Here is a 23,759-nt window from a genome sequence, read left to right as displayed (position 1 = left end):
TATATGATCATGTGTACTTAGGGCTTCTGGCAAGTGTTAGGGAATGTCGGGTGTCAGGCCATGTCTGGCGGTGGGTGACACTTGGCATCCTCTTATAGGTCGGAAGAAGGTTTTGTTACCAGCTGGTCACAGACCGTTAGAATATACCCTGACACACAATAAATATTCTCTGATAAGTGGTTACGATTCTCGGACTTTGTTGTCGTTTTCGTTGATCGGGCATGAATAAGAGAACTCCTAACAACCAGCACTCGATGAGCTTGACTGAGGTGCATCTGAGTAGTTCGTTATATCCTGGCCAGGCGTATCAAATTCTTATATATAAGTCTGCTATGAGAAAACTTGACCAGTAGAGATGGTTCCTTCTCCTTCTTCCTTCTTCCTTGTTCCTTGTGCTACTAGTCTGACTTCTCGACCTGGGCATCCCGACCGGTCAACTTGTCTAAATTCCTGACCTAGGCTTTTTCGTCCGAGTAACCTGTCTGAATTTCCGACCTGGGCCTCTCGCCCGAGTAACCTGTCTGAATTTCAGACTTGGGCATCCTGATCGAACATCCTTTCTGAACTCTTGACCTGGGCCCCTCGTCCGAGTAATCTGTCTGAATTTCAGACCTGGGCCTCCCGACCGAGTGTTAGCTGGGTAATGACTTTTAAAATTACAGCCCCTCTGTGGGGTGATACGTCTTCTCGACCTCTGATTGCCACATCCCCTTGACTTCTGACTGCCATGCCCCATTGACTTTTGACTGCCACACCCCCTTGACTTTTGACTATCACACCCCCTTGACTTCTGATTGCCACATCCCTTTGACCAGATCCTACAATTATACACCGTATCACTCGCCAATTAATGCAATGAGCTTGTTAAGGTTTGAACTCTTCTAGGGGGCAAGTGACTTTCTCAAAATCAGATGTCCATGTTGGTGCTATATGTGACGATGTGAGGGCGGTTAGCTAGCTTGAGGTCTGCAATTTGAATTTTGTCATAATTGAGATAAATATATTTTTTATGTGTTAATCACTATTCCAATGATTAATAGTCATCTGTGATTTATCTTCACCGTGTTAACCTTGAGATAGATTAACAGAGACGTTAGAGATAAACACAGTCATTTTTTACCAACTTGTTATGCTTACCGACTCTTTTAGATTGTGCAATCACTATTCTTTCCTTACCTTGCCATTCTCTTATACAATTCAAATGTGGCATGTGACACTTTAGGAGAGATTCTTGCCAACCAAGCTAAACAAGATTCTTGCTCTCAGTGATATACTTCTATTCTGCCTCCTATTCTTTCGAACTAGGCTTTTTTGTTCTTGCAAAACTTGAGGATGGGAAGCTAATCAAGGAACACTGTATCCTCGTTAGTTAAGGGTTTAGAGTTGGTCGTTGAGGATCAAATGCTAAGGCCCTCACTTTCTGGCTACGAAAGTAGGAAGTTAGCTCCACTTGCCTCTCCTTTTAGTGAAAGGGAGAGCACAAATCAAATGAGAGTTTTTTTTTTTTTTGGAATCCTCCTCCTTCATTTTTGTTAATTATCAAAAGAGTCAGCCTCGAATATTATCGATTTTTGATTTTTTTAATATACCGATTTTAAATTTAAATATTTAAACATGTTCAATAACATTCACATTATAAAAGCTACTCCAATTTATATTGTAATATTTATAAAATCATAGTTACAACACGAATTTAACTTGCTCATCTAATATTCATGTTATAATAACTAAAATTTCATAGCTACTTCAATGCAAACATATTTTAACAGTATGTATATTATAACAACTACAAAACTATAACTAATATAAATATGTTAACTATGAAACAATAAGTGCTACAACACAACTACTATAATATTTGTAACAATTATAGTTTCGTAATTATTACAGTACAAACTTATCCACTGGCCGATCAATTCAAGATTTAATGTTAATGACAACAGATAGTAATGTTAAACAACGTACGTGTGTCATTATACAAAGGGATCTGGTGGACTGCTCTTTTGATAAAAATAAAAAAAAGAAAAGAAATGCTCATGTGATGAATAAAAAAAGAGGACGTTTTTGATTTTTGCCCAAAGGGAAACATGTTGGCTCTTAATCAACTTGGCAAACTAAAGAGTCAAGGCCCAGATTACTGTAACTCAAAATTGAGTCTAACCTCTTGGGACATTATCAAAACATACTTATTAATATATACTGATAACATATCATAGTTTAGGAGTTGGCATAGCCACATAGAAACCTACACCAGAAATTTACCTTACTATCTCAAGCAGTTTAAGATAACACATGCAAATGGAAGTCTATATATGCAGGCTATAATACATGAACTAAGAGCACATGATCACTGATCTTGTTGAGTGTTTACTGCAGTGACTGTGGAGACCATCGAATCCACACCGCATACATTGTGACCCCTGCAGATCTTGTAGTACCCATTCTCACCCCAGCTATCTCCCCATGAATTCTTTATTATCCAGTAAGGCTTCTTCTTAAGGCGAATGGGGGAATAACCTGCCGAGCCGTAGCCCACCAGGAGCACGCCGTGATCCAACTGCCGCCCACAAACATATGGGCATGATACGCCTCCGATGTAGGTTTGCATGTACACTGCATTTATGCCAACTGCAGAAAGAATATCAGAAATTTGAGTCTGGAGATTATCAGTAGAACAACAGCGTAGGGACACCTACTTGCGAGAGGGCCGTGTTTCACTAGGTTAGCAGCAATTTGATCTTCGTCAACAGAGACGACGCTGAAGTTTTGAACTGAAGCCACAATTTTGGACTTGTCAAACTTGCAACCACCTCGGTCAGTCCCAGTGTAAGGGTAGTCTTCTTCGCGCTGAAGCCCACCAGCCTTGAGTAAGTACTGAAATGCAGTGGTCATTAAACCGCCATTACATCCCTGGTCGCAGTCATCTGGTTCATCTGAATCACACTGCAAGAATCCGATAAATTGCTTGAATATGATTTGTAACATGAGCAGATATCTGTGAGTGAGGAGTATCCAACAAAAAAATGGCTTCGAGCAAAAGTCTGTGCTTTTCTTTACTAACTCTCTCTCTCCCTCATGCCTTTTCACCCAAGTAAATCAAGCTTAAAGAGAAGCCAACAAAATTGATCACGAAATTGAAGATTGAATTAACATCTGGACACAGAAGACATTTAGAACACAAGGGGTTGGCGTTAAAAGTTAAAGATGGACATGTTTAGAGGTCAATTGTTTATGCATTTTAGCTCATTTGTCAAAAACTAGTGGAAGCTGCTAGTTGAGATCATATAGATCATAAGTTAACTGCCAACAGAACAGTAGAGCAGGAAATAACATATAGGAAATGTTTAAAATAGATATATCAATTACAATAGTTCCTAATACATAGATGGATGGATTGTTTTACTGAATAAATATGTATGGACTAATGTATGCTTATTTTCCTATTATTGACCTTAATGTCCAGCAGATAAACGAATTGGTTGTTTTACTATCAAACTAATTAGCATCAAGTGGTGTTGGTGTTACCAATGTTTTTAAAACCATAACAGGACAACTGTAACATCTTTTCCAATTCACGGTTTTTCCAATTGAACCAATTCCACCATTTCAACCAAACAGATTGACCTTTAGTTCCCGATTAATATTTTCAAAGCATTAATTGCTGTACAAACCAAATGATAGGACCAGAAAATCAAGCTGAAAAACAATGAAGCCAGGTTGGCCCTATTTTTCTTTTTGGACTTAAATTTTTGTCTTACAGAACCCTTAGCCATATGATTAAACTAGTTGGACTTGGTAAACTTCATGATCTCTTCCCTTTGTCTAATTGGATTGCTGTTCCAGGTTTAGTACATTAAATACAACAAGTTTGCTTAGAAGATGAGCTATATCTTGAAACTGCTAATCAAATATGAGGCATCAAATTCTATTGCATATCGGTATCTAAATACTGATACTTGAAGGACAGGTCTACAAAACCTGTACAATTTGTTACAGAATTATCAGGAAACATCCTTCTATCTTCCAGATGACTAGTTATAACAATTCTAATAAACAAACAAATCAGAATTATTTCTTTTGTGGTCCTTGTTTCAGGTTTTTTCCTCCTTATGGCTCCGCTCAAAAATCATGTTGATTACTTAAGAGATATATCGTTCTGAGCTGTAACATCATAAATGACTAAATGTTAACGAGCAGGGAATTTAAGCAAAAAAAACCCATCAGGGTAAGAGTTTCAGAAAATTATGAGACTTTTGGAAGATATCACCCTAAGTATTAATAATTTTTGCTAGTTCTTCAAAAAAAAAAAAGGTTCATAAAAAGTAAAACTTCCCCTTCTGATTACTATCCAACAAGTGCATATGGTACGATTACTAGAAAGTTAATCAGCTAAATACAATCATATAGATAACCACATCTGATAGCCAAGAAGTAATAAACGGGAGTAATCCTTCCAGCTAAAGATCCACTTATCTTGAAATGACTATACAGTTTCGACTTTTGCAACATTTTCAAGCTTCGTATTCACAGATATGACATTCTACTACTGTTTGTTAGGTAGGTGCTTTTCCTCGCTGAAAACTTTCATAAATAAGAACTCAGTCGTATAAATTATTTAGAAGAGGTTCGCTTATAAATTCCACGAAACAGACAGCAAAGAATCAAATAAAATAAGGCTTTCTAAGTATTTTCTAGAAAAGGTTCGCCCTTTCAATAGCGACAATCAAGCATAGATGTAGAATTTTAAGCCAAAAGATCATACCTCATGATCGCAATCAACTAGCTGCTGCTCGCTGAGGCTTTCCAGTTTTCCAGTGGCCAAAAAGTGTGCTCCTTCCAGAGCTGCTGCAGTGCTGAAGGACCAGCACGATCCACACGAACCCTAAAATAAAACAAAAACAAAGGAAGAAAACAAATCAGGCAACATACAAAAGAGGGCCTTAAAAAGAGGCAAAATTAGATGTTAGCCTGTAGATTTGCTTAAAAAGAGAACCTGATTCTTAACGCTAGTGACAGCTCCCTTGTCTCTCCAATCGAAGTCTGTAGGTAGGTCGTTAGTGGGAAGGATAGGCGCCTCGTTGGAAGAAACCATAGACGGGCGGCGGAGGCCGAGGTAGGCGCGTCGGAACTCAGCGGGAGTTAGGTCAGAGAACTTGGTGACTCCGTGGACGGCGGTGGGGTCCAGCTTCTGGTGCTGCGACGCCCGACGGAGGTTCTTCTTGAACACCTTGAAGCGGTGAGCACGCTCGTCCTCGTCGGCGTATGTCTTGCCGAACCGCCTCACGAAGCTAGCAAAGTGCGCCTCCGCGCCGAGCGCCTTCTCGTCCTTGGGGGAGTCCACCACCTGCAGGATCATCGGATCCTCTTCGGCATCGCCGGCGGAGGAGGCGATCGCCAACGATGAGAGGAGAAGGAGCGACAGAAAGAGGCGGAGGAGATCCATAGAGTCCCTGATGCTCTCTGCTGCTTCGCCCTTCCGCTTTATCCGCCTTATCAATTATCAGTTGCGTGCATCCATTGGACGACGACTGACCCATCAGGTTCCAACACGTGTACTCCTTTGTGAAAATCAAAATGACGTCTTAAAAACATTTATATTATAATAATTATAATTTTATAATTATTATAATATAGATTCAATCTTATTCACTTATTATTCACTTGCAATAGCTATAAAATCTAATTAATATAATTATTATAACACTTATGATTTTATAGCCGATAAATAGGTTCATCTAATATTCATATTGTTACTATTATAAATATATTTATAGTAATTGTGATTTCATTAATACGTATAACTGAAAATTTGAAAATAATTGTATTATTTTATCCGAAAGACATTCCGATTATGAAAGCGAATTGAGAGAAATAATTAATTAATTAATCTCGAAAGCACTTTCGTCGATGAATGGTCCAAATGGATTCTGATTCGAATCTGTCAATCGTACGGTTGCGGAGGGAGGGGCCTTCCCGATGAAAATTTCATCAGAATTTTCTTCGGCGGGTCCCACAGTCTTCTGGAAGATCTTGGCCGTCGATGCCAATCCGACGATCGCGACCAGCGATTTGCGTGTACGAGACGATGCGAACCAATTTATTGAATTTCCAATTTCCCATTAAAAATTTGTGCCGAGAATGGTATTTTATCAAAAGATGTACCCAACTTTTTGAAATATTTAAAAGGTGTATTACGTTAATATATATCCATCGATAATTAAATTTATAAATGAATAAATATATTAAATAATTTTACAAATTCTTTAAGGGCATTCAAACAAAGATGCTTTTGGGTAGATCTGAGACAAAACGCCCAGATAAATACTTCACTAGATACTGCACTATAGTCTGCCAGACGAACTACCCAACCCACGCCGCATCGTTTTTATTGGTAGCTAACAGGAACCCCACCACACTCCGATTCAGGTATCGAATCAGGGTACAAATTCTACGTCGATTTATTATTTTATCGGGAGTTGAAAGCTGCCTCTAAATCGCCCTACAGCTTCACTTCACTGCGTCGCAGGCAAGATGCGTTCACTGTGAGAGCGAGAGCAATGAAAGGTACAAGAATTTTTTGGGGGGAACATAACTCTGTTCTTCGTCTCATTATACTTTCCTCGATCAGATTTTTGATATACCTGTAGAGTTGCTGTTCCTCTCCTTTGTGATTTTTCGCTGCGCATGCATTTTTTTTTTTTTTTTTTGCCGATTCGACAGTAGTTGAGGAAAGATCGGAATGGTACTGATCATCGCCAGGTTTTTTCTTCTCTTTTTGATGACTGAAACCCTAAAGTTACCTCCTTTCTTGCTTCATGGATCTGTGGATGTTGTTTCTTGGTGGGAATCGCTCTGAAACCCTATCCGGCATTTTAGGGCTAGCAGTTCCGAACTCATTGTGATTTTTCTAGTAGATTGTTGTTTATTATCTGAGATGATTTTGGTTTTGCTCATGCAGTTCGAATGGAGGAAAGTGAGAGGGGAGGGGAAGATGCTGAGAAGGGCAAGCATGATTTGGAGATTGTGATGGTGGATCATCACTATCCTGAACCCTTGGCAAAGTATGAGGATGTCATTGCCGATCCGAAATTGTTTGTCGAAACACTTGAGGATTTTCACTCCAGAGTTGGGACAAAGTTAAGGTGTGACTAACTCCCATCCTTTTTGCTGTGTTTACTTGAAGGAGGTTACTAGGAGGGAAATGAAACAGTTCAAGTGAAATGAAAAGAAAAAAAAAAAGTTTTCTCAATTTATTAGATCTGAGGAATTTTCATCTTGTATATTTCTTTTCAAATAAACAAGCAAAGTTTGAGTTTCATTTTTTTTCCTTTCTGTTTGCGTTACTACTTTTGTTCAGGTAAACATAGTATTTATCCTTAAATTTAACTATTAGACTATTTACTTGTGCATGAAAGACCTTTTTTCTAATGTCTGTTCCTTGAATTTTGTATCAGGGCGATATTTATTCTATTAGAACAAGTCTATCAGTCTTTAACCAATCATGAATCACCTTTACTAAGCTTTTATGATTTGATGGAATGATAAGGAATGTAAAATTTACTACTAAGAAGCTAAATGGAGTTATGATTTGAAGATTTTAAATTAGGAAGCTATAAGTTTTATGATTCGGAAAGTTGTAAATTCTACTTAGGTTTAAGTCATAGCAGGCTAGGTAACTTTAGTTATTGTTTAGGGCAGTAAGTTATTTACAGATAGGTTATTTATTTACCAAGCTTTTAGCGAACAAATCTCTTTCCGAGTTAGAACTACCTAAGTGAATATGGCCTAGATTTTCACTGTAATATAACAAGAATGAGTTGGAAAACTAACCATTAAACATTGACCTTAATGTGACCGAATCAAAGACAAATATATTTCCACACTCACTATGGATGAATTATATACCAAATTGATAAATCTTAAACAATAATAGCTAAATGAGGTAAAATATAGAAATAAGGACAGTCCAAGATGGATCTATTGTACGCAATTTCATCCTACACTACAAACTGTAAGAGGGCCACACGCAGCAATTTTATTGCTGCACCAAGGTAAAATGTAGAAATCAATTTGAAAATTTATTAGATGTTGTGACATTGATGAAGGACCTGGTTGACCATTATTCATTGATGGAGTTAAGATGAAAGTGTGGGGCTACCCTCGAGGGGCCGCCAAGGTGACGGTTTCACCTTTTGCCACATATTGATGGAGTTAAACTAGAAATCCATCAAATGAGCTTGAACTCTCTATTCCTACTTCATTAGAAAAAGCTTATTCTATTATAAAGATGAAGAGAGTGAAAATAATCCAAAATTGATGTCAACTTTTGTATTGGAAATAACACCCAAAGCTTCTACTTCACTTACATTTGAAGAACCATAAACTATCATGTAAACTAACTCAAAGGGTGTTATGTTGACTTGGGTCCCTATACGGAGCATATCTGCTACCCAAATGGCAACCAACATCAGTTTTTCACTTTTCAAATCTTCACAATAAGGGACATTTAATTGAGTCACCAAACTTAACCTTAGAAGAGCCCCCTAATAATTTGCCCCATTCAAAGGAACTTGTTGCTTAGTACTGACCATGGCTTATGCTCATGGATTAAAACTGATCATACGACCCTAATATAAGAACTTAATAAGATAAACATACAGCCAATAAATAAACCTGATAAACATTATAAGATAAGAACACGAGACATCCTTTTGACAATCAACAAAAATATTAACTTCTATTTGGATATGTCCTTTTGTAGTTATTTACTAGTCTAAAGCTCATCAACCTAGAGACTGGATCTACTTCTTGCTACCAAATTGAGAGTTCCATTAAGCACATATGAGAGGCATATGGTGATATTAAGAATGAAATTATATGGAGTGTAATGTTTGTTATAAAGTGTTGACCCACTTAGTGAGATATAGGCTTGGTTGTTGTTCGTGATTGTTATAAAGTACACAACAACACAATAGGCCAACCTCTTGCATTCATAAGCTCAAATAGTTTCAAAGAACTTGCTCCAAGAGCTATCTTGTTTGCTTTTGTTATGATAATTGTTCCTAATGCTTATTTAACTCACATTAGTCCATTTTTAATATAAAAGATTTTCTATCTTGGGATACATTCAAGCCTTTGCTTTTGCATGTTGACTTTTCTACAACACTAGGACTACAATGGAGCCGCATAGTGTTACCGCCTTATGTTATTCGCTTTGTTTTCTTATTCATTGGAAAAGACAAAAGACAATCAAAGAGAGATATGAAGTCAATGAACTTAATGCTCAAAATTCTCACGGGCCAAAAGGCTATGTAGATACAACTATTCCTCATAGGAAGGGACATCTAAAGAAAAAGATAGCAACAATAGCAACCAAGTTTTATCCTACTATGTGAGGTCGGTTATGTGGATCTTTTTATGTCATTAGGTTTGATCCTCTACTATATCATTATCTATACTTAAATAAATTTTAACTTATTTTATTGTTGCTAACCAAGTCTTTTTTAGTCTTCTTTCTTGCTTGATTTGTGTATTTGTCATAGTTTCACATCGTCTAATTAGAGCATTTATTAGTCGTCTAAGTACATGTTCGCACCATTTTAAATGCATCACTTGAAATTTTTCTTAATAGATACTGACTTTCTCTCTAATGCTCTGATTTCTTATTTTGACCATCCTCATACGTCCACACATCCACCTTAATATTTTCATTTTTATAACTCTCATCTTTTGCTCATATGCTCTAACATTCAACGTCATATAATATAGCAGGTCTAGTCGTAGTTTTGTAGAATTTTTTTTTTAAGTTTTAGAGGTATTTTACGATCACATAAAACACTCAACACTCTCCTCCATTTCAATCATTTTGCTTGTATTATATGTTAGATATCTCTCTCAATCCTTTCATTATTTTCCAAAAATAATCTTAAATACTTAAAGCTCTCAGTTCAGACAACTCGTCATCTCTTGCTTTAACAAGTGTTTCATTACGTCTCATATTGCTAAACTTAAATTTTATATATTCTTTCTTTATTCTACTAAGTCTAAAAGGTCACGGGTTGCAGTCTGAGACAACTCGTCATCTCTTGCTTTTTTTTTGGCTATTGTATATTTTTTTAAGTTTTCCTCATTCGTACAAATATATAATTTTTTATAAGCTGTTCGTTTTTCCTTCACTTTCTCTTGTACATTCTCGTTCCACCACCAAGATACCTTACTTGGTGACGTGTGTCCCTTTGACTCACCGAGCATACTCTTAGCTATTATTTTTAACTTTGATATCATTTTATCCATGTCATATTTGAGTCATCATATATTTCATCTAATGCTTTTACCCCTACCTTTTTCTTAAATATGTTTTACTTTCTATCTTTTAACTTTCACCACTTAATTATAGGAGTCATTTATATTTTCCTTCTATTGATTCTATACTTGAGGTGTATATTCAACACTACTAATTGGATAGTTAAGCTTTTCACAGAGATGACGTGACAATTTTTATAAATTTTTCTTACCCTCTTCCTAATCATAAGAAAGTTAATTTACGATTTATTATTCCCACCTTTGAATGTGATCAAGTATTCTTCTCTTTTCTTAAAAAATGTATTAGCTAATATAAGGTCATATTATTGCAAAATTTAATATAGTTTTTTTTCTTCATTTTTTGTTTCAAACTTATAATCCCCATGTCCTCTCTCATATTCCTCATTTTTCACTCGACATGTCTATTTAGATCGCCTCCTATTAAAATCATTTTTATTTGGCGGAATATTTTATAATAATTCATTTCGATCGTTCCAAAATCTTGATTTAGTAGCTTCATCTAATCCTACTTGAGGTGCATATATACTAATTACATTCATAGTTTCTTTTGCCACTACTATTTTGAGAGTTATAATTTTACCCCTTTTTTTAACTACTTCAACAATTTTATCCTTTAACGAACTAACTACAACAATATCCACTCCCATTTCTTGTTATACTCTTTCCTATGTACTATAACTTAAAATCCAAGTTCTCTATCATCTTTGTTTTCTTGCCTATCCATTTTGTCTCTTGCACACACAAAATATTAATTCTTTTCCTAATTATTACATCTACTACCTCTATTGATTTACCATGAGGTTCTTATATTTTATGTTCTAAATATTAGATTATTAGTTTTTATATAATATTTGTTTTTATCCAACTTAGGGTGTGAGAATTCTTGCCTATTTAACACAACATCCAAATTCTCATGGAGATGTAGCGGTCCTTGTTGAGACGTTATAGTTGGATCTTCCAACGTGTTCTTTTCGGGGAACAACCTAGCATTAGCACAATAGTTTAATGAATTCATTCATTGAATATTTATTGTAGTTTTAACGCTAGTTGACGCAACTCTCTTAGGGACCGGCCTCATGGGCGGAGTTATTTAAAGAAAAAAATAATAAATATAAACTTTGTTTATTATGGGTCAAAACTAAGATGGTGTTACAACTTCCTCATTAGAAAAGACAATCAAAGGAAGATAGCAACCATTCGCCAGGAGTCAAGTTCTCTATTTGGAGCGAATACAAAAGAATTGGAAAGTTTTAAATTATGAAGCATTTTATCTTATGGGTCCTAAAAATCATAAGATTTGAGTATCAAGTGCTTTTCCAACGTGTTCTTTTCGGGGAACAACCTAGCATTAGCACAATAGTTTAATGAATTCATTCATTGAATATTTGTTGTAGTTTTAACGCTGGTTGACGCAACTCTCCTAGGGACCAGCCTCATGGGCGGAGTTATTTAAAGAAAAAAATAATAAATATAAACTTTGTTTATTATGGGTCAAAAGTAAGATGGTGTTACAACTTCCTCATTAGAAAAGACAATCAAAGGAAGATAGCAACCATTCGCCAGGAGTCAAGTTCTCTATTTGGAGCGAATACAAAAGAATTGGAAAGTTTTAAATTATGAAGCATTTTATCTTATGGGTCCTAAAAATCATAAGATTTGAGTATCAAGTGCTTTTCCAACGTGTTCTTTTCGGGGAACAACCTAGCATTAGCACAATAGTTTAATGAATTCATTCATTGAATATTTGTTGTAGTTTTAACGCTGGTTGACGCAACTCTCCTAGGGACCGGCCTCATGGGCGGAGTTATTTAAAGAAAAAAATAATAAATATAAACTTTGTTTATTATGGGTCAAAAGTAAGATGGTGTTACAACTTCCTCATTAGAAAAGACAATCAAAGGAAGATAGCAACCATTCGCCAGGAGTCAAGTTCTCTATTTGGAGCGAATACAAAAGAATTGAAAAGTTTTAAATTATGAAGCATTTTGTCTTATGGGTCCTAAAAATCATAAGATTTGAGTATCAAGTGCTATGTTAGGCCCCTTGGCATTCCCGCTCCTCCCTAAAAATCATAAGGTTTGAGTTTGACCCGACACTGAAGTACTACATGAATATCTATTATCTTTGTAGAATGGGTATACACTCTTAAGCATCTTGCTAGTTGCCTTTAGAAATGCTGCTGATAAATTGGCATGTATTTAACATATCTGGTGTTTAATCTGGTGATTTGTTTTCTTTCAAAGGGTACCAACGGTCGGAGGCAAGGAGCTTGACCTTCATCGCCTTTTTGTTGAGGTAACGTCTCGAGGAGGCATTGAAAAGGTTAGTGCCATATTGAAATTTTGCTTAAGATTTCAAAACTTTCTACTATGTTCTGGTTAACTTGTCGTCGTTTGCTTGACACTGACAAGCACCGTGTCATTTTTATGAAGCTCTTGTAAATATAGTTGGCAAATTGCGTGGAGGATATATAGAATTGGAATCCTCTTTTAATATATTATGAGTAAATTGAACGAGAAAAAGGAGTTCCTCTTGATTAGTAGCAGAGTGAATGATCACATTCTAGAATTGAACTTGAATGAACGATCCACGAGTGCACATAAGCCATGGCCGGCAAATAGAGATGGCGTTTCCATGATTACAGGAAGTTTATTTACCTTCGGAAACCATAATCAAGATTTATGTTGATACTTGCCAACAACAAAATATTTTGAAATTCTGCGCCGATTGCATCTGTCTTTTATCTGACAGATACTGCAACACTACGATTGGTACATGTAGCTACATTATCTTCATCGAATGGGTTATTCAGAAATTTCTTGGTGATAAGACATTTAAGTATTCGACTTACAAAATACAGTGTTAACAATTTCCTGATTCATATTCTCGTGCCTTGGTTTCTTTAGCACCATTTAAACTAAATATTAATAATTGGTTATTATTTTTATTTGGTCACAGGTAATCGAAGACCGGAAATTGAAAGAAGTAACTTCTGCTTTTACTTTCTCATCCACTACCACAAGTGCATCTTACTTGGTTCGCAAAAACTACATGTCTTTGCTGCGTAGTTATGAGCAAGTCTATTTCTTTCGGTCATCAGGTTGGTGCTTCCAGTTTGTTTGCATATGCATTAGTGTGGCACAGGGCAATTGTCCTGTTTCTCAATGTGTTCTCGTCTTTTAGCTTCCATGAACATGAGTTCCGCAACATCAGGTCTGACAGAGCGATCTGTTGAAGAAATAGAACCATCTTCTGAAACTCAGGCTATTTCACAAAAACGAAGGAGAAAGAATAGTAAGTCTTTGTGTACTTTATATATTTATACTTTTGTGCTCGCAACTTGCACGCTACTGATGCTATGAGGGTATGCCCCTCCATATCTTGAAAGGATTCTGAGTCCTCTAACCACATTAGCTATCGGTTTATGTCGAAGGTATTGAGTTGGTTTTAGTAAGGGAATATTGATGATGTTATTAATTTGTAGAAGTGGGTGATTGAGACTAAGAGGAGTTTTTGAAATTTTTTGTTCCCTTTAGGCTTGAGGAAAGACTTTGTAATATCAGTTAGAAATAGTTTGGGAAAGACAAGAATGTTAAGATTATCGAAAGTGAAGATAAACCCAAACTCAACATTTTTGAAGAGAAAGTAGATATAACTTCAATATATGTGGCCAAAAAATATAGAAAATAGATTAAGATGATATCGACTTTCTAAAGGCTATCAATAAGATAGCTGAGTTGGAACTCACACGACTTATTGTTATACTATTTCTTTGTAGGTAATGCAATAGATCAAAATATAGATAAGCCTTTCTATTTTGTTAACTTTTTTCTCGTCTAGTACCCATTTTGTGACAAAATATAGTACCCATTTCTTTGTAAGCTTTTGCCTCTTAGTCACTAATAACCGCTTTTTTTTGTATTTCCAGATCTGGCAGCCTCATCTCCATATCAAAAAGTTGTTGGAGTAATTGACGGAAAATTTGAGCAGGGCTACTTTGTAACCGTTACTATTGGAGCAGAAAAACTCAAAGGTGTTCTCTATCACATTCCTAGACGGACTGATGTACGAGTAACTAAGCATGCAGAGGTTGTTGACGATAGCAACTTGGAGAGCCGGAGTGGTGGTCGCACGCGAAAGAAACTTCACAAAAGTTACTCTAATAATCCAGAACCAAAAGTAAACAAGAGTGGGTACCCTCTATTTTTTGCTGAGCAGCAGGCGAAGTTTAAGCAACTCTATCCTAGAAAGGGCCGAGAAATCAATAAAATGATCCGGGAGTTGTGGAGCAAGTTACCTGAGAGCGAGAAGGCGGTAAGAACCATCAATTTGCAAGGCATATCAAACCCCACAAAGTTATTTTAACCTTTGATATTTCAGGTGTATCAAGACATGCAGCGCTATAGAACTGAAATCGTGAATAGGGAGAAACAGAAGGCAAGCCAAATAATCGATGCAGCATCGTTGGCGCAATCTCCAGCTGAACCGAAGTTCCTACAAGATGCTGGTGGAAATTTTGTGAATGAAGAAAATTTAATTCTGAGTAACGAGAACAACTCTGGTTCTGAAACTAGTGGTTCTGATATTGAGGCATATCATGAGTTTGGTGGAACACCTATAGCAAGTAGATACCAAATGAGAAAGTGAGTGATGCTAGTAGTCGCAGGAAAGATGACTATGATAACGAGAAGAGTTTAAGATGACCATTTTGTGACTTGCATTTAGATCCTGATTGGGACCTAAAGTATTGGTCTAGAGAGTTTTTGTTAGTTCTATTTCCATTCTAAATCTAAACTCTGTTGTAATATAACCTAGTTAGGGAAGTGCTATTGTTGGATTAGTTTTGTGGCCAATGGTCCTTCATCTTAATTTACTGTCTCGTTAACGATCGTGTATAACTTGTTTCTGTAATGGAATGTTGATGATTTTGTAGCATGATAGTAATGTGCATTTCTGTGAATCATGCAGAATACTGATAAGATGCTCTGTAATCTGAAACCCCAAATTCAAGTCTTTAGTACCGTATACATTATTTAAGAATCCACAACTAACAATGCTTGATTATATTCAAATTATTACATCTAAGATTAAAAATTATAAGAAAAGGAATCTTCCCTGATTTACTTATCTATTTCAGCAGAGGCAGAACTGCAACTTGGGCGCTTCTTGCGGCTTTTGGCCGACAAAATTGCTTTTGAGCTACAAGGTCATCTGAAGGTCGAACTGACTATGGTTCTGCTCTAGGTTTGCGCCACTTTTACCACATGATTTGGACTGAACCTGATTCGATTTCTGAGTCCAATTCATGGTGGTACATTGCTTCAATCGAGTGTAGTATGGATTCTGCAATATAACCAATGTGAAGGAGCTTGCACAAAGTAACATATATAAGCCCAAAGATGAAAGATGCAATCATGAAGGCCGCCAATTCTCCACTCGTAAATGGGCTCGAGCTCGTGAGGTTTGGGAGAGAGATTGTTGAATTACGTCCCTCGTATGTGTGGCGTCATCCACTCCAGCTCGTGTTGCCAATTCAAGGTAGACAAGAGCCTCCACCATATCCCCTGACTAGGAAGAGATCAGGGATGAAAGCTATCAGATATCTGTACTAGCTCCTACATAGTTGATTCATGCTATATGAATTACTATATAACAAAACGACCAGAAGAGAATGAATAAATAAATTAGCTCCAGGATGTTTCATACTACACACACATGAGGTATAGATTTGTAAAAACTACCAAATCAAGAACGTGGGAATCAAGATGGGAAAAAATTCATATAACAGAAATTGCTCAATGTCCATTCTCAGTTGCAAAACGCCCAAACAAAAATAAAATTTAGCTGCAAAAGCATAGTTTCTCATGCATGGTTTTGTGAACCGTAAAGTTCAGATAAGAAAAGAGGAACTTAGAAAAACAGAATTCTACTCTACTCAAACTAGTTTTGATACTTATAATATATAGAATACTATAGCATTCCATTTAATAGCATATAATTTGTAGTAAGTTGATGTTGACAGGTACAAGGGATATGCGAGTTCATATATCTCTATGTTATTCCACTAAGATTGAAATGAAATGATCAATAAAAAATTATTCATCAAATACTTTTCACATAAAAAAATTCATTGCCGTCAAATGGAAGATAGCTTCCCAGGCATCAGCAGTTTTGCCCTCATTCCCATTTGTGAACAATATGACAGGACTTGTACTTCTTATTAGGTGTTGAGCCTACTATGGCTATCATAAGCTGTTTCTACAAAATTTTCTTCATGTCATCACGGACTTTGAAATTCCACCCTATTCAACTTTTATACCTATGATGTATAAGATAAAGCTCATCCTTTCATTCTTTTGTTATTATGAGCTTAGTTTAGTTCTAAAATATTGGGTTTGTAATTTATTTTTTAACGTCTAATTGTTAATTTAACTTTAACGAGAGCTTTCTTTCTTATTTTTCAGAATTGTATATTCACATTGAATCATATTCAATTGAACCAAATCATCACGTTCTTATAATTTCCAGTTCATATGTAAGAACCATATCAATATGCGTGTCGAACTGTGGATAATGCATAATGAATATCATCACAGCTTAGGGGTGTCAAAAATGAATCCGACCCGATGACCTAATTCAAGTCGGCTCGAAAACAATCAAGTTTGGATTGAGATTTTTGGATTCGGTTCAAGTTCGGGTTGGAGGGTTTTCGCATTGGAGATTTTCGGGTCGAATTCGGATTGGTCCAAATTTAGGTTTTAGTGGATTTTTTTTTTTATTAAATCAAATTTTATTTTAAAAATTAAGATGTTTTTATGTATATCAATATCAATGTTAGTATGCTAATGATGGAGTATTGAGATAAAAATGAAAAGGAAAAATAGCCAAAGTAAGTCGTTTTTAATCGAGTAATTCATGTCGGGTTCGAATTTAGGCTTCGGGTATTCGGGTTAGAGTTGGATTCATGTTAGGATTTTTTATAATTTTTTTTTTTTCAATCCGACCAAACCCGACTCACCTGAATTGACACCCCTAATACAACCCAACTATGATTTTATATGTTGGTGCAATTGTGGGTCAAAGTTAGCCAGTTTGACTTAAGTTTGAATTTTGATATTTAACAATATATGAAAATTGCAGGTGCAATTGTCCATTAGAGAGAATGCTTGTGCAAGTCTCCTTTAGTCAAAGGTTGACCAGTTTGATATGAGAGTAGTCAAGTAGATCAAGATTGACTGGATACTTGTCTAACTGGAGGTTAGGCAAGGGTAAGACTAACGGAATGGTTGGTAAAAGAAGAAAAGCCAAGCGAGTCAATGTTGACAGTCTTATTGAGTGAAGTCAGACAGCGAAGAAAGTCCTAGTGAGTAAAATTAGGCAGATGGAAAGCCTTGGAGAGTAAAGCCAGACAGATGAAAAGGCATGGTGAGTGAAGCCAGACAGTTGAAAAATCCTAGTGAGTGAAGTCACACAGTTAAAAAATCCTAGTAAGAGAGTCACACAGTTGGAAAATCCTAGTGAGTGAAGCCAGATAGATTGAAAGTCCTGGTGAGTGAAGTCAGAGAAAATCTTGGTGAGTGAAGCCAGACAGATGAAAAGTTCTGGTGAGTGAAGTCAAGCGGTTGGAAAGTCCTAGTGAGTGAAATCAGGTAGTTGGAGAGTCCTAGTGAGTTGGAAAGTCATAGTGAGTAAAGCTAGGCAGTAAGGAAACTCTAATGAGTGAGAAAATCTTAGTGAGTGAAGCTAGGTGGAGAAAAGTCTTGGTGAGTTAAGTCAAACATGGAAAAATTCAAGTGGATCAAATGTTAACCGAACACCTAGTGTTTGGAAGTCCAAGTGGGTCATGAAGGATCGAACACTTGACACGAGGAGAAAATCTGGGTGGGTCAAAGGTTGATCAGACACTTGGCGTTCGGAAGTCCAAATGGATTATGGAGGACTGGACACTTGGCACAAGAAGAAAAATCCAAGTAGGTCAAAGGATTGATCGGACACTTGGTGAAGAAGTTCCAACAGGTCATGGTTGACCGGAGATTGGACAAGGGAACCCTAGACTCGAATCAAGTGAGTTAGGGTTGGACAATCGATTAGGGTAATTGATTGAGACATGCTCAAATCGATTAGGATGGATTCCTAATTGATTAGGAGGTTCACAGAGGCAAAATCGCAAAGGCGCAGAAAACTGCTGAATTGATTGGGCCAATCAATTAGGTAGTTTTAATCGATTGAAAATGTTTTCTTCGTGAAGAGAAATCATGAAAACAATGTTTTCTTAATTGATTCAACCACTGCTAATCGATTCGGTTAGTTGATTAGGCAGTGTTTTGTCGCGAGAAGAGGTAATCGATTGAGGCAATCGATTAAAAAGGATTAATCAATTGAGCTAATCAATTAAGGTCTTTTTACAAGTGAACAGAGAGTTACGGAATGGATTGAGTAATCGATTAAGACTCTCTGAATTGATTGGGATGACTCACCAATCAATTAGGGTTAAAAAAAGCGTCGTTCTGCAAGTGTTGGACGGTTGGATGATGTAACAATCGATTAAGGAAAAGCCTAATCGATTAGAGGCATCGAGTGAGCTCGAGAAAAAGGTTTTTTGCGAAGGCGTGAAGAACAACTCTCACACAGCTTCTCAACAACACACAACCATTTCTTGGAGACTTAGAATGAAGTGTTGATGCACTTCCAAGTAGCTCAAGAGGTGATTCCAAGCAAGAAGAGAGCAAGCTAGGGTTTCATTGTTGTAATCTTATAAGATTTCATTTGTATTAGCTTCTTGGTCTCTTTTTTTTGTATTTCTTTGTGTGTGAGTTTGTACGAGGCTTCTCCGCCTCCTGATTGTTTCCGAGGAGTATTTTCATAGTGTAGATGTGTGTACTGTGTGGATCCTTGGATTAGTCACCTCAAAGAGGTGGATACCAAGTAAATCCTCATGTTAGCATTGGAGAGTTCTTCACTTCAAATATTCCGTTGCAAGATCATCTTCATTGAAGCGAGCGAGCTATTCACTCCCCTCTAGCTCCTCTTGGTCCCCACATTATATACTTCAATAAAAAGATGTTCAACATTGAAGAACAAAATTAGAGGAAATAATCAAAAACACTTACAGAATAAAGTTGAAGACCATACTCAAACTGTGCTTTACTGTGGCCAGCTTTGGCAGCTCGCTTCATCCATTCTCTTGCACGTCTAAGATTTTGTGCCAATCCTTCTCCAGTTGAATAACATAATGAAGTATTATACATTGCTCGCACGTACCCACCTTCTGCAGCTCTAAGATACCATTTGGCCTGATATTACAAATATACTATCATTCAACATGCAATTCATAAACAAATACACTGCAGTGAACTAGATAAAAATAGAATGATAAATGATTTATTTTAAATCTATCATAAACAGCAGAAATAGGGATAGATAAGGAAAGAATCGAAGGAACACTAATGCAGTAAATAATTTTAGATATAGATAATTATTTGTATGTTGTAATTTTCTTCAAAAAAATTTTAGGGTCATCTACAGAAACTAGCTCCCACATTTTATAATTTTCATTGTTTTAAAGCAACGCTCATTATATTCATGACTAATTACAATTATAACCTGTACAGGTGCCTTGCTATTGAGTGTTGTGGTTAGTAATTTGTGCAGTCATAAGATGGATTTAATGCCTGGGTAGGTATTAATCAGAAATGTGGTTCACTTAATACATAAATTATGAATATCAGACAATTGACAGTTACTTAGAACTGGAAGTAACTCATGTATCCCTTACCTCAGGACTTTCAGGTCTGTCAATATTTTTTTTAAAAAGGAAAAACTTATCAAAAGTGTAGTTCAGAATATAGGAAAATACGTTTTCTGCTCGATAGTGTTTGAAGGGGGAGGCATGGTAAGCACTGACACGAGAAACCAGTAATATTTGCTCATGTGGATGGCTTTCGATTTTGGCTGACGGGCAAAATGATAAGCATCATCCATATCAATTGACAGAACAAAATTTTAAACTATGAATCAAATACCAAACTATGTTGAGCGTTGCTTTAAAATCAAACCCAACAGTCATTGAATCACCTATTAGTAGAGATGACAAATAAAAATATTCACATTAAACCAACCAAGGTGAAGGATTTCTGAAGTAGCCATTTGATATGGGTATATCAGATTGACCAATACTGGATTACCATTTGCACATAACTGCATAGCCAAATGAGGGGGAATCACAGTAGATTTCATGTTAAATGAAAAAAAAAAATCATAGTAGATTGTGAGTTAAATGCCGATATATAATGATCAGGATGAATTGGAAAATCATACGAAGACAGTTTAATAAAATAATGAAGTTGAGAGGTTAGCATACAGCATTTTCCATGTTAATCTTTAAGCCACGTCCCTTATGAAGACATAGAGCCAAGTTATACTCTGCACGTGCATAACCTGCTTGAGCTGCTTGGTAAAACCACCTGACGGCCTCTTCTGGATTAGGTTGATCAGCTGAAATGAAAAAACCTTGCCTTATGTTACAAGCGTCCTTTGATCTATTAAAGGGTAGACAAGCTCAACTTCATGCACAAGACTACCAAGAGAGAACCTAAAAAAGATTTTAAAAAATTTAAAATTTAAAATAAAAATGTGAAAGCATATATAACTATAGCATGTGCAGCATTAAATCTTAGCTATATATAATTCACTCAAGCAAAAGAACATCCAATAAAATATAAAATGTAGAATAATTACTTATATTTTGTGTATTTTAGATTAATCAAATGATATTTCCAAATTATTTAATTATGAAAATTTTAGATGAATTGTTCATTTGGTCATACATTCAAAACAATTCACATCCATTAAGGAGAATTATGTTGGACAAGCTAATAATGAGTTCTATTTAATAAATCATCTATCTTCAACCATTTTTCATGGTAACTAAAAGGATTTTGTAGGAAGAGAATGTATCCTTATCTAGGCTTTGAGGTAGGATGTTTCCCTCCTCCAAGCAGTATACATGCATCTTTTAGTGTATCTCATGATTTCTTATTTTAATGGCTTTGAATACTTTCTTTTCTTGACCAATGTACAAACACTCCGAATCTTTGACAAGAAAAAAAAACTATTAATTTGTTCTCCATGATTAATTGATAATAATTTTTTAAAGACCTTATCCTTGGAATTTCTTTGGTAATTTTTAACGTGTTTTGCTTATGTAGTTGCAATTTTGTATATGTTTGATATTTTCTTTTCACGTATGCTTTTGATCATATAAGAACTTAGATGGAGTCATTTCTATACAGATTGATCTTCTATTTAATAGATTTTTCATGATGTGGTCCAGTAAATATGTTTGTGAATATAATTTGCAAATTGTATTGTAGTTGTATGGTTGTTTTTGTCTTAGGAAGTGTCAACAATATTGTCACTCAGTTGTCATAGGTTCCATGTCAATGGCCGTGGAGACTAACTTGCCTCAGATTGATATATTAGTTCCTCAATAACTCTTAATATGATGTCCCTAATCTCGATACTCAGTAGTCTTTAATATATGGCTCTTACCTTGCTTGACAAATTCTAAATAATGAAAAGTCTTTGTCATAGAATCTGTATTTTGTGGTGGTACCTTTTCGAATTCAAGTTGTCAGATATTGCAATGACGAGGTTCATCATCCTTATGAAGAGTATGGTGAATCCGTAACACATTATAGTGTGTGTACAACACTTCAAGAGAGAACAAAAGTTTCTTCATTTCACTCTGATCTTGTGTATGCACTTGACTTCTTTATGCTCTTTGTCGATATTGAATCTCTTCTGAGCACTTGATTTTATAGATTTTCCATTGGATAAACCAATAAACCTGGTAGTATAGAATATAGATGCCATTCAAAATAACATACCCCAAACGGCAAACTTGTTTCATTATATTATGCTCTCGATTACAACATCCATTTATTTGATTTATGATATTGTTGTATTTTTCATGTTCATTAATCTCTTATGTTAATCTTTTCCATTATGTTCACTGCTAGATCATCAAAATTTACTATATTACTTGCTTTTGTATTGGATTTATGTACCGTATTATTTGAATTCTTAACCTTTAGACCTTTTGCTTGAAATTATTTAGGGGAATTCTACTTAGCATGCGCATAATACATTGTAGTTATTTATATTTTTTAGTAGAGACTGTTACGAGGAGATATATGTTCAGTTGGTATTTGCAGAACAATGAAAGAACAGTATGAGATTTCTAGATAGGTGGATGATTGTATTCATTGTATTTGATGTAAAAACTAGCATTTGCTCTATTTGATAGATCTTTTACAGAAAATTTTATGCACGATAAGATTCTTATTGTTAATTTGTATTCAGAGACAATTGCACTAAAAACACGTATATTTAAATGATGGAGAACATTAGATGCAAACTTTACCTGCAACAGACATAAATTCTTGAAGAATATTTTGATTCTTAAAATACAAAATTCTCATTCAGTAACAGGTTCCATGAGTTGGTAAGACTCATATATCAGTCCATTCCATTGGATTATCAGCATGTGAGAATAAAAAAAAATTAAGGAAGCAGAGAATCCTTCGAATCAACAATTGAATAAACAAAAAAACAATCAACACGAAAAGAAAAATGTACCCTCTAAGTAGCAGACACCAAGGTTGCACTGTCCAACCGGGTGACCGAGCTCAGCTGCCTTGTTATACAACGCTTGGGCCTCCCCTTTTCTCCCCATCTCCCAGTACATAAGCCCGGCGTCGACCATGGCGGCGGCCGAACCGCGATCGGCTCCCTTGAGGAAGTACTCGAGGGCCCGTCTAGGGTTGGGGCGTGCGATCCCGGGGCCGCGGCCATGCTTGTACCGCTTCCCGAGGCGAAGAAGAACCATGGCCTCTCGGAGGGGACGGAGCGCCTCCCTCCAGGACTGGCACGCCATGCTCGCCGCCCAGAGGGTCGGCATGTCGAAGGGCGCCGCCAGACGCATAAGTAGATCAGAAGGGAGGTCTGCGAAGCTCGCCTTGAAGGAGTTCCGAGAAAGGAGCAGCCGAGGGCTCTTCTTCCGGCGGGAGTGGCTGTGGACGGGCGTGGCGGCGGCTGTCGGTCGCCCCCTTTTCTTCTCCATCTCCGACCGTGAACGCGATGCCATGGCCGTCAAAAAAAACACAAGGTAATGGCACTAAATTAATTTTAATGAAATTTAAAATAAAAATATTGATACATTTTAAAAGGGCCTATTAATCATTAAAAGGTAGAGCAGTAAATCAGTTAAATTTTACGGCTTAGTTGATAAAGTAATGGAGTAATCGACTTAAATCAAATTATATTAAAATGAATTAGCGTGCTGGAATGATTACTCATATTTTGACTTAGATTTTTTTTTATTTTTTATGAGTTTGGGTTTCATGTTTTTAGATATTATCAAATTTTTAATTTAA

The 23,759-nt window shown here is 36.2% G+C and overlaps 3 protein-coding genes across 4 annotated transcripts; 1 reads left to right on the top strand and 2 right to left on the bottom strand.

Annotated features, from left to right (window-relative positions):
- Positions 1-2,164: 2,164 nt before the first annotated feature.
- On the bottom strand, positions 2,165-5,490 carry LOC121985444 (cysteine proteinase 1-like). Its single transcript, XM_042538906.1, has 4 exons — positions 4,994-5,490; positions 4,763-4,882; positions 2,697-2,943; positions 2,165-2,628 (listed from the first exon to the last, which is right to left on the bottom strand). The coding sequence occupies exons 1-4, from the start codon at positions 5,441-5,443 to the stop codon at positions 2,348-2,350; spliced, it is 1,098 nt and encodes a 365-aa protein (XP_042394840.1). The 5' UTR covers positions 5,444-5,490; the 3' UTR covers positions 2,165-2,347.
- Positions 5,491-5,976: 486 nt separating this feature from the next.
- On the top strand, positions 5,977-15,258 carry LOC121986949 (high mobility group B protein 10-like). Its single transcript, XM_042540869.1, has 8 exons — positions 5,977-6,073; positions 6,427-6,564; positions 6,959-7,142; positions 12,567-12,645; positions 13,282-13,423; positions 13,507-13,617; positions 14,252-14,637; positions 14,704-15,258. The coding sequence occupies exons 1-8, from the start codon at positions 5,977-5,979 to the stop codon at positions 14,968-14,970; spliced, it is 1,404 nt and encodes a 467-aa protein (XP_042396803.1). The 3' UTR covers positions 14,971-15,258.
- Positions 15,259-15,304: 46 nt separating this feature from the next.
- LOC121985445 (F-box protein At1g70590-like) lies at positions 15,305-23,506 on the bottom strand. Of its 2 annotated transcripts, none has more exons than XM_042538908.1 (4): positions 22,963-23,506; positions 20,684-20,817; positions 19,456-19,616; positions 15,305-15,891 (listed from the first exon to the last, which is right to left on the bottom strand). In XM_042538908.1, the coding sequence occupies exons 1-4, from the start codon at positions 23,468-23,470 to the stop codon at positions 15,807-15,809; spliced, it is 888 nt and encodes a 295-aa protein (XP_042394842.1). In that variant the 5' UTR covers positions 23,471-23,506; the 3' UTR covers positions 15,305-15,806. The 2 variants fall into 2 exon arrangements, with proteins under 2 accessions (XP_042394842.1, XP_042394841.1); XM_042538907.1 differs by having other exon boundaries at positions 19,434-19,616; positions 22,963-23,504.
- Positions 23,507-23,759: the final 253 nt, after the last annotated feature.

The sequence above is a fragment of the Zingiber officinale genome, chromosome 5B (genome assembly GCF_018446385.1).
Source record: "Zingiber officinale cultivar Zhangliang chromosome 5B, Zo_v1.1, whole genome shotgun sequence".
Lineage (NCBI taxonomy): Eukaryota > Viridiplantae > Streptophyta > Magnoliopsida > Zingiberales > Zingiberaceae > Zingiber > Zingiber officinale.
Note: the sequence above shows the minus strand (reverse complement) of the source record. Positions and strands in the feature narration are given on the sequence as shown.